General features: G+C 39.1%; 1 protein-coding gene across 4 annotated transcripts in view; it reads right to left on the minus strand.

The window, feature by feature from the left end:
- The window catches only part of LOC110984176 (uncharacterized), a 37,376-nt gene that overhangs the window by 12,239 nt on the left and 8,113 nt on the right, over window positions 1–17,024 (minus strand). The window contains exon 1 of one of the 4 annotated variants that reach the window (XM_087139696.1): window positions 1,765–2,454. The exons of 2 other annotated variants lie outside the window; for them this stretch is intronic. In XM_087139696.1, the coding sequence (XP_086995822.1) occupies window positions 1,765–1,802 (38 nt within the window). In that variant the 5' untranslated portion in view covers window positions 1,803–2,454. Of the gene's footprint in view, window positions 1–1,764; window positions 2,455–17,024 lie in introns of those variants that run through there. One more of the 4 variants, XM_022244073.2, reaches the window with a different exon arrangement.

Below are 17,024 nucleotides of genomic sequence, written 5' to 3' on the forward strand. Positions count from 1 at the left end.
CATCAAATATGTACCTGTAATGGTTGTTATCTGAAAAGTGGCCAATACATATATCCTGCAATTTTTCCAAAGTTAGGTTTTGGCTAAAAAAAAACATCACCAGCAAATGGTTGAACTTTATACAAGTTTCTGTGTTTTTCATGTACATGTACCTAAACTACAGCCACAAATAACCCACATGAAGTTTTGCTTGCTGCATGAAATCACATAATTTTTGTGACAAAATTTCTGCATAAAAAGGAGAGAGAAACCTCATTTTGCATTAATGTATGAGGGGAAATTTAAAGGTTTAATCAGAATGGTTTTGATTCACTGGTCACAGTTTGTGTTTTTCTAATGACTGCATTAATAACATAGATCTTCGCTGTAAATGGACAGTAACTGCTGCTTTCATTGCACTCGAATGAGCCTACATCAATCAACTCAGTAAAATTACTATCAATGTTCCTTACAAACACAGAAACTGCAAAGCAAGATGCCTGTAACTTATTCCATCTGCTCAATTTACGTACACTGTTAAAAATCAACACTAGATAAAAAAAACAAGAATGACATATAAGGCCAAGGTCTGATTGGTGGATTAATGCATCTTTTGAGCTATGAATACTGTAATCAACCAACTGAAAGTCAGTTATTATGAAATGCATATATTCATTTATGTGAAGGCAGTGACACACTTTTGCAGAAAAAAATCTATTAACTTGAACATTTCACTGAGCCCTTTGAAATGAATGATCAGGAATGACTAAAAGAACTCAAAGTGGGAAGATGCCAACACTACATGCATCTGTCTTCTGCACTATGCTATTCATGTGTGTGTGAGTCCTATAGGCAATGCACATTTGTAAATTCTGCTAACAGTGTAGCGCACAAACGGTTGATGGTTCAAGTGATAATAGGATTGAAATTCCTTTTTAAATGGTCAGGATTTTAATTACATGTATATGTAGAATTAAAAATGTACCAGTGCAACTCAGTCAAAAACAAAAGAAAAACACACAAACAAATAAACCCAAGCAAAAATTCAAAACAAAAAATATAGTTGTACGTTTCAACCACTAGCTACATGTAACTTAAATCCCACCTGTAAAAATATGTAAATCCATAAATCAAGTTCAATCATTAGTGGTGGGAACTTTTAACCTTAATTCTCGGATCCTTCAAAATCCACTAGATTTTGGAGGATTCCCCTAGGATCAGGGCATGCAGAGACCAGTCATTGCTGTATAGTACGAGACTTTACACCCCATAAACAAACACATAGATGTACATTCAGATTTGAAAAATAATTCCTGTACAGTGATGTAATATCCGAAGGATTTGGGGAATTAGTTTCCCGGAAAAATTGCCAAAGGAAGGAACTGTGGATATTGTTTGAAAACAGAAAAGGCAAATTTTTCCACAAGCAAAATAGCTAAATGTATCCCTCCAATGCTGTTTGAATCTGTAGATTGCTAAGGAATTAATACAGGCACTAACAAGCCTACATGGCAGGTGTTGAAACGGCCGTTAAAGGTTTCACACATTGGCGAATGAGTCGGTACAAAACCAGAGTCACTGAAATGCAGGGTGAGATTCAAAAATCTCAAAGTCCATCTCTGTCATGAAAACAACCTTCGGCAACACATTTTTTTTTCCAAATTCAAACTCTGTAAATGAAAACTAAACTATTCACCCACACGTATGAAGGGATTCACAAAACAAAATGATTAAAAATACTTGACTAATTTTGCAATCAAAAATCAGTATCCAATTTATATTCACCTCCTGTCCATCAGGTCTGTCTCTGAACACACGGCCATGTGGCGATAATGAAGGTTCTTCCCATCACTGTGTACATAACTGCTTCAGCTACAAATCTTGCACTGTCACGTTACAGTCCAACGTACATGTACATGTATGTATGTTCAACAGCACGCTATGCACAGCCACTTATAACGAGAACCGACTGTCCAACATGTGATGCAGGATTTTATTTTCCCCCTCGCGCACTGCCTAATGGTAGAGCCTGTGTCGTGCTAGTTGAGGCTGCCATCGCTTTTATTGAGGGGGGGACCAGGGAAGAAATGAGCGAGAACTTGGTGTGGAGATGAGGAGGCTCTCCTTGAGACTGATGCCATCAGGGGCCAACACAGATGGGAAAGTGCTCTGGGTCGAGTCTCTCCCCCATCAGCATTGCCCAGTGTCGGCAAACCATTTACCGAATGGCTACCAGACTAGGGAGCATTTGGGGGCTGACTAGCCTGCCGAAGAAATGCCTCGCTTTGTTCAGTCACTTAGTCATCCTTCCCATCTTCATCTTTGGGCTGGCCAGGTCCTGACGCGTCACAGTCATCAATGAATGGCGTTGGTTGTACATGGGCACAGCTCAGACTCTGTGTCAATTCATTTCATAGGGTCCCCCCCAAAAAATTCTTCCGGACAAACAGTAGTGTTTTATAGTGTGAACTATGTTACCTGATTCATCTGCTTTGATGGACACTATGTCGGGGGGGGTTCTCCATCTGCAGCGCAAATTCACAGAAAGTTCATAATTTCACTGTACATGTACCAGGGAACACCACTATGCAGAGGGTGGGTGGTTGGAGGGGTAGAATGGGGAGTCTATTGGCAGATTTAGGGGTCACACATTCCTATTCTGATGAACCTGACGACAGCTGGGTGGATAAAAATCTACAAACATGTATACATATACTTTCTTGTGGATTGGCTGTAGTGCCTTCGACTGATAAAATCCGAAAATTATCAATTTCTGTCGCTGTCACTTCCTTCCTTACCTGATTAGCTTTGATGACACATAATGGAATTGAAATGCATTTACATCTTTGTTTACAGACACAAGGCCATAACAACATGTACCTGGGGGGGAAGGGAAGTTGCGCCAAGATTCTAATAAAGACAAGGTTCTCCACAGAATATGCAGCAGGAAAGAAAATGCCTCGAACGATCAACAAAACAAAAACCTGCTTTACAGTTTAAACACTGAAGACCCATCTAATGCGGTGTCTACTCTCCTAATTATTGTAAGGACTCCTAGTTGGTCTGAGAATTGTTTCATTACACCGATCCATTAAGCCCCGCCCCACTGTTTTCTGACCAATCACAGCCCTGATTTATGTCCGACATGCGTGCACAAAATGTCCCACATGTACATGTATGCACGTGCACATGCTGCGCGCAGCTGGAGCCAATAGTGTGGCACTGGAGGAGAGCATGTGCTAAGTGCCCACGTGCGAAGTGGACAGGGCTTACTGGATCGGTCTATGTGGTCAACAGGCACTGACACTGAGAATATGAGTTGGTTTGTGAGAGAAAACATAAGTGTACCGGTAAATTGTAAATGAAAATATTTAGTAGTACTGGGGAGGAGGGAAGGGGCGTGCCCTCGTAAATTTAAAAAATACATGCTTCTCACACTAAACCACAAAAAACATATGGTACTGTACCGTACATGTATTTTAGTGAACAAGCACCATACAGTGCACATACATGTATATTACATTTGTGTGTGAACTACATGTACCGTATGCAATAACAAAAAGGCTTTATACAAATATCAACATGGGGGAAAATGTGATTTTTGTCAATGTGACGTATGCACACAGAAGCAATGTGCTTCGTAGCCTAGTATTAAGAGCATGTTAACTGCTCTGTCATTATGACGTTTCTATGGTGGTTTGCAAATAAACGGCAGTCATGAATAAAACATACATCCGGATGGACTAATGAATGGCTGGCCATATGCTTTAAACATTATGTATCTGCTCACAACTCATTGTGAATGCAATGTACAGGTGCATGTGTATGTACATTTGGGCCCTGGCAGCATCGTGGGGATGTAAGTGTGTCTCCATTACGTTTTGGGTCCTCATTCTTGTAGTCCTCTCAAACATAGACAAAAGGTTTCCTGTCTCAATGAAATTTTTAACTATTAGCTACTCATGCAAATTTTTTATGAATGAACTTAAGCATTCCAAAGTTACAGTAAGTGTATTAGGCATTTTCTCAAGGTAGGCCTACATGTACTCAAAAAACCCATCTCTACACCATAGACCAGTGGCGCAGTCACTACATGTACATGTATGTCTGACAGGAGATTGGGAGGGATGAAGAAATATCCACAAAACCATGCAGCAGAGGGGTTAGAACAATGACAACAATGAAACACTGTAACATTTAGCTAACAGGGCATGACTTCTTTTCCAAATTGCTAATGATTCTGTGAATCTTGCACTTGCATGCAATTTTTTTGTACGTGTGCAAAGGAACATAGCCTGACATATTAAATGTGTGGGTTGTTATCGTTTAAAAGGCACTGCAGAGACAAGGTGATGGGGCAAAAACAGAGGGTAAAAGAGACCAATTACTTGGATGGAAAATTCCAAAATTCATAACCATATCATAAGTGCCTATCACATATGTTACTTGTCCTTCCCATTTTTCTTTTCTGCCAACTTACTGGCACATGCGCACATTCTCCACCAAGCACAAGACATACATGTATCCAAACACTTGATTCAGAAACTTTGAAGCATATATATGCACAATGGCAGGCTCATTTTACAAAACAAAACTTTAGCGTAATGCATCAAATGTCACAGTGGCATTGGATGGAAAACATAGTAATACACATGTTTACTCCTCCATGGTATACATGTAAAACTGGAAATGTATACTGTACACTGCAAGTTTTCGTCAATTAAGACCAACGTGGGGGAGGGTACTCGTACAATGTACATGTATATCCCCAAATTATATGTACATACATGTACATGTACCGTCACATGTACTACCATATCTAAGTATAACTCTTGAGTTGGTATTGGTATCAGGGTTCAACAGACACAACATTTTTGGTCACTGGAAAGTGTACAATCCATTTTTTACTCCTTTTTCCTACTATGTAGTATCCATGTACATGTATGTACTGCTTGAACAGCTTAGGATTGGTCTGGCACAGCCAAACTGTCAAAATATTTTTAAGCCATAGAACAGACAAATTTTCAACAATACTGAGACCTGAAATCATTTTAAAAACATCCAACCAAAACAGATAGGAAACACTTATTTTGGAAACAGCGATGAAATACACACAACAAACTCTACGGCAGTGAAAATTTCACTTGGTAAATTAAAATGGTGACAAACACCTTGTCAGGGAAATTGAAAATCGAAATTAAAATTGACAATTTAGAACAAAAATTTAGAGCCAAAAAATTGAACAAATTCTTATTTTAAGGATAAATTTTGAATACATTCCACACTGAATGACGTTATTTCTATAGTCTTGAGTTTACCCTAGCCCCCCCCCCCAAAGATGGGTAAATAACATGTAAGAAAATTTTAAAAACCTTGTTGATGAGGGTACATGTACTGTATGTGTACACTCTATGTAAATGCAGCCAGTCAAAGCGTGCTTCAGTAGACATTGCCGGATATAGTACGTGGACTTCATACATAATTTATACATCCGGTAAGGCCTTAGTTACATGGGCAGCATGCCAGATTATCGAGGAGCACTGGCTTGGATGTAAACATAGCACGGCTCTTTAGCCAGGACAAAGCTTTCTAAAAGATACTTGCTCTTGCTCCAGATCAGCGTCACAGCTTAAGAATCTCAAATGGCTTTCCCCTGTTGTAATTTATTTTGCCCAGTAAAGTCTGGCTTGTTCAAAAGTACACGTAGTTGACAGTGAAAATGTGAAATTCAATTGTTAGCCCGCTTATTTAATACCCATGGAATTAATAATGAAAAGTTTCAAATTAGGAGTCTCTGAAAGGCACCATTCTGCTATGTTGGTTCCCTGCGGGCAAAGCACAAGTCTCGTCTTAAAATCCAAGATTAAATCATTTGTGGATTTTGACAAAATGTACATTATAACTGGTTCTAACGTCCAATATTTGTTTGATTGGAAGGAAAGAGTAAAGTTCTGTAAAAGGTTCCCCACTTGGTAAACACCCATTAAACTAATATTGAAAGAAAGATGACAAAATAAAAGTAAAGCATGCATATCGCCTCTCTGCTGCTATTTTGGACATCTTCCGTCAAGGGAAAAAAAGGATATAAACAGAAAGTACCATACCTCTTATGGTCGGAAGGAAGGAAATTCTAGAGTAGTGTGGGGCGTGTTTGTTGACAATCTCACCTTGCTGCCCAAATCCATTGGATATTTTGTCTACAATTCCAGGGCTTGCACGGATATCGGAGTTCCGGTCGCAGGGAGAATTTGTCGTTACTGCAGCACTGTACTTTTTTTGGTGGAGGGAGGTATCTGATCTTCTGACTAGTCAGAAGCCGGAGATGAGGCTGAGAACCGAAAGGTTCTTTAAATGCACGGTGGAGAGATAAAGAGGTGAGAACACCACACTCTTGGGATGAAAACCCTTAAGATATTTTTAACAAACTGGGTCTGTGTTTTTGTTTATACATATAGTCAGAACTTACAGAGAGACAGATCTTAGGGGGCTAAATGTTACTTGAATTTGGTTGGTGGAGTGATGCTGTGTGATGGCAAAAGGAAAAAAAAAGAAAGAAATGACAAGACCTCTTCAAGAATATGTAAGGAATTATAAATGATTATGAACTTGATAACGATGATAATGATGGCCTTGACAAAGGTACAAATGACACTGACGGAAGATTGCTGGTAGTGATCTTGGCAAAATTTATAAGTGTAACAATACTTTAAGCTACAGTACATGTAGGCCTCTTCTTCTAAATACAACTTCATCAACTACAGGAAAATAAAAGAAATGGGAGAAAAGAAACAAAGGGCAAAAACAAACCAACAATAGCACAGGGCAAACAAACAGGCCATCCCGTTTCAGAAACAAGACATGCCAAACAAACCATCCTAAAAACTTCCATTTCCATCTCTCTCCATCAGCGACTTGGGCACAATATCTCTCCCTCCCCTCCCCCCTTTGCTCACAATGCGAGGGACACAAAGTGTTCGTCGGAGATATGGTCAGAGACAAGAACGGAAGTCCTCCTACGCAGTCAGTCAATACAGCTGGGTGGATGGGAGCAGACGGATGTGCAGTGTGTGTTTATTAGTCTCACTGGGTAATCGGCTCAAGTGGCAGGCAATTCTCTATTCAATAAAAGGGGCTCTGAAAAGGGGGGAAAAATCATGACACCACAAACTTCTCAATTTTCCTTCCTTCTGTCCAACATTTAAAAAAATTACAATTTACATGTACAACACATTTGCATGAAATTTCTCGGTAATTTGCATCAAGTATCCTGTACATGTAACCTGTCCTTATGTTTTTTGGATGAAATTCCTTTCAGAAATGCGCTTTGGTGTTGGATGTTTGATAATTCATGCAGTTATAAAATGAAAACTTTACGTACAGTGTACATTTACATCCAGCGAACACAGACAAATGCATTACCGGTACATGTTGGTACATGTACATGTAGTGTTCTTGTGTTCATTAAATGGTTCATTTTGGATCCTTGTAAGGTTTATCTTTAATGTGTACATTAGCATGCTCTTATTGAGCGGTCTCTTTTGTGATCATTTGGGGGTTGGCAACAGATATGCCAGGGAGGCCATACTGAAATTACCGTTCCCTCGTCCTTCAGTCTATGTACCTCACTGTTGGGAATTGGGTGTTCAAGCTCCAACAACTTTAATGAGAATGATTTTACTGTCACATCTACAAAGTTGGCCCCTCAATTACAAGGAAACCAGATCACATAATGATCAACAATACCAGGTGTCAAGGGGCAAGACTCTAACGAACTGTAAGAAATGTTTTGAACCAGTTCGGAGACAGCCAGCGTGTTCTGGCAAAGCAGGGGTCTCGATGGGTATATATATACAGGTACCTGTGCTCACATCAGACCAGAAAACTAAATTTCCAAACAAACATGAACACTTTCCACCCGTCCATGTCTTGGCTCATGGCTCAGCTCAATTTAATTACCAGGGCCAACTGTGTGTGGGTGGATTAATCATTTCGGCATTCCTGGTTATTCTTGTTGGAGACCTTCTGTTCCAAGTCACTACAAACCTCATTAGGGAACATGTGTGCAGTGTCTAAAGGTTAAAAACCTTTACAGTTATCCAGAACAGATCATGTAAAAACCTGTTTCATTATTTCAACCCCACCCCCTGCAAAAAACCCAAAACATTTCATGAAAAAGGTCTTTTTCACTATAACCATTTTTGGTGTTTTTCAGAGCCCTCCAGGATTTAAACCTTAGGCTCAATGTACATGAACATATAATGGAGCTTGCATTTTAAACTGATCCTCATTATCCCTAAAATGGGACTTACATGTACATGTATTTAGCTTACAGGTGGTTCATAGAATGAAGGACTTACCAACCACTGTGCTCAAGTCTGGTTTGCTATACCCCAGGGGTGCCATCCAATTCAAAACAGGTAATATTACTTGCATTTCAAAATCACGACTATTCAATTGGATGTGCGGCACATGTACATGTACGTACAGTTCCACAAACTCCCAGTACTACATGTACAGGTAGGTACATTACATATCCCTACGGATGTGAAGAATTACTAAACCCTTTGCATTGACTAATTACACTTCCAAGCAACTTAAACATTGTAGAAACACTTTATTCTATGTCTCTTTAATTGTGGGTAACAAGAAGAAACTGCCCTGATGTCCCTTTTCCTGAAAGACGCCTTTATTGGTGAAATTAATGAACAAGGCCATTGTAACTTTTCATCAGAGGCATGAAGTATACTACATCAGTGTTACATGAGAATGGGAATTTCTTACAGCTAAAGTACACGTATTAGATTGTCCTCTCAGGGGCTCTTCACTTGTCCAACTCAGCTAGCCCTTGGCAGACCACAGCAGCCATCCCTTAATCATCTGTTAGTGTATTAATATAGGCTAATATTTCTAGGAATCCACGCATACACTCCCTCTGGCGAGACATAATTAGCATACTATGAGGGTCGCGTGAACTGTGTGTTTACACGTACACTGTCCTGTTTTATTTGAATGTGTAATTGAGCATGTCCCCAAACTATTTCACAGCAAAAACACCTCAAGTGGTTGATTTATTAATGCACACATCATGCTATGCATACTGGAGATGGTCTTTGGGGGGGCAACTGAAATGAAAACAACTGCTGTGATAAATGTTGCCAAACAAACTACTGGTAAGTGGTAGTGACTGCTCATGAATATATGTGCAAGTCTTATTTAACAGCTAAAAAGCTATCATCATACAGTATGCAGATATACACGTCAGTATTGTCCAACTCGGGTCTACTTTTTGACAGACTGAGACTTGTTTTAGTTTTTTTTTAATTGGGACTAATGTCAAAAGACTTTAAGACTCTGCCCAAGTCTGGCATGGGCCTACAGTATCCAAAATGACTGTTGTGTTATCCCTCTATTGAAAGTATAATGAGCATACAAATGGGAAAATTAAACAGTACCTCCATATCATTTCTAACCGGAGTAATTTTTTCCTGTAACGCATTCTTACACAAAGAAATGTAACATACATGTACACTCTCTTACTCAGAGTGTGATTCCAACTGGTCCAATCTATAAGACAGAAAATGGAGAGCTAGGACACCAATTCACTCACATGACATTGAATTCCAGAGGGCGATTTTGCTCCTTATGGTTAGATATGACATCCAAACACAAGACATTAAAAGGGCTAGATATCTCAGGGCCAAACTCAAAGGCAAAATGCTGGTTTGTTTTTCTTTCATCAATGAACAGAGGGCATCAAAACATCAGAAAGGGGTCAATCCCAAGCCATCTTTCAACGGTTTACCCATAAATCTCTTCAAATAAATCTCTTTCACACTCACCACATCCGCTGGATTTAGCAGGTGTTTAAACTCAGCAACACCAATTGCCCAGAGCAGGGGGGGGGAAGGGACCCCCCCCCAAAAAAAAAAAGAGAGGCAAAAAGATGAAGTATTCCAGCCAGTCATATCTCACCTCTTCTGACTTCCCTGAAATCCCCTTTACCTCCCCTTCCGGATTCATTACCACAACACCATGACCAGGAAGTGCAGGCAGATTGCTTCAACCTCAGGCGCTCCAAATATTCCTAGAATTCCAAGGAAAACTACCAAGGCTGAAGCCTGGGGACTCTAGGATGATGAGACCAGCCTAAGATAGGATGATGAGGCCAGCCTAAGATAAATGCACCCAGGCACAGGTATCCAACCACACTAATATCTGTACTATATATGTATTCGCCAATGTCATATCATGTGTTCTGCTGCACATTCTCAGAAAGTCAACAGTGAAGTGTGCAAGGCAATCAATACTCTTTCACACCATGTTAAATAAATGAGAACTCCCAGAGGGGAATGGGTTTATGGGTGAAACCACAGGAATTGATGACTACATGTAGTACTTCTGATATCATAATAAACTCCTGATAGGTCTACCATACTACATCTGTACCCCTTCACATCAGGTACCGCTACGGTGAATACTGTATGTACCGTAGAAGGAGGTTCAGGCTTTGAAGATATTCAGACGAGCACATAATTTATAAGAACATACTGGTACCGCTTTAAACTAATACTTTATGCCAAGTACATGTATGCCAGACATAAGAGGTATTAATCATTTAGGAAGGGGGTTGGGGAACCAAATAATGTATACGGATAGGATCAGTTGGAATAACATGTAAGAACCACAGAGATACAAAAAGAGGTGAACTTTGAGAAAGTCCAAATGAAGAGAATCAATTGGCAAGTTTGGCTAAATTACACGTAACTTTGATTGAGGATTGCTGTCAATTAGTGCTTAACGGTAAGTGACCACATGTGCATACATGTATGTATGTATACATGTACTGTACATGTACCTTGGACTCTACTGCAAGCAATTTAGTGTCTAAAAGAGCCAGGGAGGGGAAGGGAGAAATCCCCGTACATTCGCTGTGAAATCATTACAGAACATTTTTTTCTGTTATTCCAGTGATGTCTGGCAGCCTTTTGGGACAGCAATTTTATGAAGCTCAAGCAAAGCCTTCTCCTAAACTGCTCCGGTACATGCATGTACTGTACATGTACATGTTCATCCAGGATGTTGAATCAATGATCAGACATCTCATGGACAAACACTTAACCACATGGTATAATCACATGCATAAATTATTTATTGTTTACAGGTTTCCGAAGACAAGTTCCAATAGACGTTGGACATAAAATGAAACATTTTCTTGGGGATGGGACCTACACGTACATGTACATGAAGGCAGAATATGTCTAAGGCACACAATGTGCCTTCCAGTAAGTAAAGGATTTATGACAGAAATACACTGCATACCAGTAAGCAAAACTCACAGCACAAATGTAAGCATAATGGAAATGGTCCCAAAACCATGAAATCATGTACGTATTATATACATACATATACGTGTAAGGGAAAAAGTGACAATTTACAGTAATCCTTAAATTGTTTGAAAAATGACCTGAATCCTAAAAAAGGGGAAAAATATGAGAGAACCAATATCTTTGTATAATTTAATTTGTACTCATACATGAACATTTACTGTAGCATGTACGAAATCAATTTGAGATGTTAAAAATGACACCTAAAATTAAAATAGCTGAAATACTGGTATACCAAAGTACAAGTACAGGTACATATGTAGAGCTCTACGAAACCACTTGATTAAACAGTTAAAATACATGTAGCTAGACTCTGATGGCTGATCATATAAAAATCCATCATTATATATTCTGATGTTGTGCACGAAGTCGGAAACCGTTACTTCTTGCCTGCTGCTCTCTCCAGCTATAATTTCAACCGCAATCCCCAAGAGAGAACAGGTGCATTTCTCACAGGAAGATATTGTGCCAAATCCCTAATAGCCAGAGAATGAGGAACTGTTTTGTTTTTTTTCGTAAGAGGCTACGGTGCATGCAAGAGAATTTAAGAAACAATTTCAATGAAGCAATGGGATACCAATTTCTTTTGCTTGTGGTAATCAGTGTTAAAATTACCCATCCTGCATGCTGAATCTACATGCAATGTGTAGACCGGTGTACATGTACCGGTACATGTACATGTACAAACATCAAAATCAGCCATACCGGTACCACAAAAAGAAAAAAATCAAAAGGCAAAAACGAAACCACAAAAATCCCTCTTTCTGGCACAGCCCCCAGCAAAGTGAATCTGATGTTTTCCAATTACATGTGCATGTATCAAATGACAGCCAATACCCACCATAAGTACATGTACGTATAGGTACCGGGTAAGTACCGATACATGTACAGTACATTGACCAGAACTTACTGTAAATGTATTTTACAGGTGAAATTTTGCATAAAAAGCCAAGAACTAATTCACACAATTCATAAAATTCATGTGTGTAATGCATACATACAACATTTGTTGGTAATTTACAGAAGTTATATGTACACTCTCTATATTTGGGCAACCGCATGCATACAATAGAAATATACATACTCCGTAATGATTAATGTACATGTACATGAATACAATTAAATTTTTAGTAAGTTGGTCATTCAACTGAAATACCATACATGTAAATGTAGTTTCTCTCTTTGTACAAAAAAAAATGTTACTTTAAGTTACAACATACAGTGTATTGGTTTGAATTGAAATATTTTGGGGCCCAAAGAGGTTATGGGGACAATCATAACTTGGTCCTGACTTTTCAAACAAACCTACAGGTTCTCTTAACATGGGAAAGGCTTACATGTACTGTACATGTACATGTACCGGTACATAATCACATGGACATGTGTTGATGGAAATGACTACCCACTATATACTATTGTAGGAAACCTATCAACACCGAGCTGTGAAGGAACCTTCCTTCTTGTGCTGCGTTTCAATCAGAAACCTCAATTTTTTACAGTTTGATAACAAACACACCATAGGCCTAAATGAGCATCGTGACATATCGTGGTTTCATGATTTGTGCAGCCTTGTATACATTCTAATCAAATTGAACGTACATTTTGCGATTTTAATTTACAGGAAATGAAAATGAATACTCACTTCCAAAGGGTCATGGTAAAAGGCAGATTTTCAGCGAATAAGAATGTACATTTGTTGTAATTGGCAAGGAATACGTCAATCTGAAATCCCAGTCACGTATTTGTAACCTCTTTAATGAAACGTAATGCACATTCATTTATTTGAAGGATGCAAAACGTAGTGGAATGCTTGTTACAGCGAAAATGAAACCAAGTTTTAAGTCGTTTTCAAAATCTATGCTAAATCAAAATTTTATTTTACAAATTAGATCGCGCATTTTCCGAAATTTACCGGGAAAACCTGTATTAAGGACACAATGAATAGCCTGTGCAAACCTATTTGAGCCTTTAAAATATCCAGATGAAACCAAACAAAATACCAAAGCGACAAACAAATGCAATGCCAAGATGGCCAAGAATCATACTGTCTCGCTGCCTTGCGTAATTAGCCCCCACCGGATGCCGGGCCGAATTTACTAGGCGACGAGCCAGCCGGATGCTAAGCGGCCGCCCTGACCAGCCAATGATTCAATGGATAGGGATATATATATATGCCGCACATATAATTTTGTTTGTCACAAGGGGAGATGTTAATTAATGGAAATGTACTGCTAGCTGGCATGTACATGTACACTGTATTTAAACAAATGTACACTAAATTTCTTGTTCAGACAATGATTTGTCTTTCCAGTACATGTATATAAATTTCAGTCAACGCAGAGCTGCATTCAGTTTTTCTTTTAGGTGAATACATATTGGTACAGTCATCAGAATGCACAAAATCTAGAGATACACCATCTAACACATACATGCACGTACATGTATGTATGTAACATGGAATACCATTTTCACCATGTGTAGCATTGCGTGTCCCTATACAGACAGTGAATGACTCTGTAAGAAGAGAAATCAAAGAAAGTGCCCCTGTAAGGAGGGAAACAACATTTTATTGTTTACTGATCCGGATGAGCAGGCAGCTTCTCCTGCACAAGTGTGCTTGATGTGCAACTACACAACAAGCCACTAATTGGTAAATTGCTCCGGATGTTAGGTCACATGGTCTGTGGGACTATTCTACTCTACCTTATGGGGGATGGTGATTTACATGTACTGGTACAAGTAACTGGCAGAAGAGCACACACTACTTCAGAAAACATCATTTTTTAAAAAGAGATATGTTTTCTGTATTCAGGAATTGAACAAATATAAGATTAGGATTGAAACGCTACCGTACCGTAGTAGTTTGTTGGAGACATTATAACACATTTGTATTTGTACAGACATGTATGTACATATACATCCAATGCTATAACACATTTTAACATGTTACTTGTCTGTAGTTTTAAAAAAAGAAATGCACAGTGTATTTTTCCCAACATTTTTTAAGAGAAACTAATTTCTTCAATATTTTCTAATAACTTCTGAGTTACTGAATTAAATCAGCAACATGCATTTTAATTTGCATATCTGGCACATATATCCAACAACTGACAAGGCACACACCATACATGTACATGTACGTGCAGCTGCGAATAATTCACCGTCGTCATTTCCACTCTCCACGTCTGAAATAAATCCCCCTTGACGGGCATTAATTCAGTCTAAGTATACACGTCTCCGACCGGAAATCAAAACACGTGACCAGATTGGACTGACGGGGTCTACCATCTGCCAAGACAGGGAGTATCAAGTTTTAATTGGCGCAATGGCAGATAAACAGTTTACAGCATTGGGCTGCTATATCGTTGACATCAATTCATCTCTGAATTTTGTAACGGCCACTCTCGAAAACAATATTCTGTTATGGATGCTTAACATCTGCACATGTACCAGTACATGTGGTATGTTTATAAACACAGGTAACATTTCAACACCCCTTCCTCGGGAAGTGGACAAGCTCACTGAACCTTATTTGGTAAGTGAATGGAGAATGATTTTTTTGGGGGGAGGCATTTTTTTCATCAATCAGGGGGATGTAAAACCGGATGTTTGATCATGTGACCGGATAGAATGATCCATTATAGAACAGGTGGGAATAGAAGGAATTCCCTGAGGTGAACGGTTTGGCAAACACTGCGACAAGGAGCTAGGATGTATATGGCCTCATAGGTGATCAACGTTCACACGAGCGATAAAAGAAAGGGAGTGTACAATGCAGGGAAATGAGGCAGGAATGAGGAGAACCTTTCTGAAAGCATGCTAGTGCATCTGAATTTAAGACGTATGGTAGAACAAAGCATAGATAAGCAAAACACTAACCAAGTTATAAAACTTTAATGCAGCAGTTTCGATGTTTAATTTCGTATGTACACGGCCACATGAGGTTTTTACATGCTGACCATATCACAGTGCCATTGTACATGTTGATTCACATGTTACGTAGTTACTGTATGTACAATTTTTGTGTCTGGGGCATGTTTGTTTGCCCATTCAAATACATGTATCTGACTGTGTGTGATACAGTGTTAAACAAATGTAGAATGCCATTTAATTTGCCAGCCCAAAGGGATGTTGTTGCCAGGTAACAAATATAAGTACCCTCTCTTGTCCGTGTTCCTTCATGCACTGTCTGGACGGTATAGTAATGGCTTACCCTCAGCTTGTTTTCCAACAAGGCTGTTCATTACTATACCTCATGGGGAAGGAAAAGCAAGCAACCAATTATCAAACCAATCAATAGATGAGGGCATTAGTTTCATGTAACAAATGAACAGATAGTGTGGAAAAGTCTACATGTGCACCTGTATTAAAGCAGGCAATTTTAAGCATAACGAAAAGAAGTTCCACCCCAGAGAACTACGATGTTATAAGAATTTCTCCCCAAGATTTCCACGTGCACCTCTGCAATTACTCAATACACCTAGTTGGGGATGGGGGATTTCACAAGTTTGTTAAACATGTCAGGAAAAGATGAAACAACTATGCAGGCCATGGAGGAGGTGCAAGCAGAAGCCTTCCCCTGAATAACAGCTCCCATGGGGATCTCCCAGGTAAGAACCAGACAGAGAAGAGTTCAATCAAAGTTGAGAATGGACAAACTGCATTAACTTGTCTTGTCTGGAATCAATCTTCCCAGTGGCTGCGCATCCGGAAACCCATGACTTTTAGAACAAATACGCACTTTATCGCCAAGACTGCTTATAACTACAGCGTGACTTCTTTTGAGAGATCTTTCTTTGTGTGTCCTGAGAGAGAGTTAGCAGGCAACTTACAGAAGACTTCCTGATCCTAATGGGAGCAGGACAGCCAGCTTCACCTCGGCATCCTTTTAGTTGAAAGTCTGGGGACTGTTGCGTCTCTGTTCCTGATGGTGAGGCGACTTTACAAAGGTGTACTCGACGGGAATGATCTACATACCGTATATAAATGCACTTGTGTACACTGGAAAATGGGGATGAGGCAGATCGGGGGAAGTTCATACAGAAAGGGGCACAGTGCTTCGGAGAGAAAAGTTGGAGGAACTGCCAAATAAAGTCATTGCTTGGACAGGTGCCAAAACTGACACAACAGATTGCTTACAAATAAAACTACACGTGTATTAAATTCACGCCATTCACGTGATCAATGGCTTCAATTGTCTATTTTCAAATTTTGGGCAGCTGTGGTTACCATTTTTTAAAAGTACACATACAAACTACAGTTCTTTTTTTTAAAAGAGCATCATGGAACATGATGAAGTCATATTTATATACATTTTACGATTCTAAATTACAGCAAATGAAAATGAATACTCACTTCCAAAGGGTCATGGTAAAAGACAGATTTCAGCGAATAAGAAAGCACATTTGTAATTGGCAAGGAATACGTCAATCCGAAATCCCAGTCACATACATGTACATGTATTTGTAACCTCTTTAATGAAACTTAATGCACATTCATTTATTTGAAGGAGGCAAAACGAAATGGAATGCTTGTTATTGCGAAAATGAAACCAGGTTTTAAGTCATTTTCAAAATCTACGCTAAATCAAAATTTTATTTTACAAATGAGATCATGCATTTTCTAAAATTGGCCGGGAAAACCTACATTAAGAAAATAGTT

Source organism: Acanthaster planci, linkage group LG08, assembly GCF_054643075.1.
Source record: "Acanthaster planci isolate LZ-2023a linkage group LG08, COTS_SCS, whole genome shotgun sequence".
NCBI classification, from domain to species: domain Eukaryota; kingdom Metazoa; phylum Echinodermata; class Asteroidea; order Valvatida; family Acanthasteridae; genus Acanthaster; species Acanthaster planci.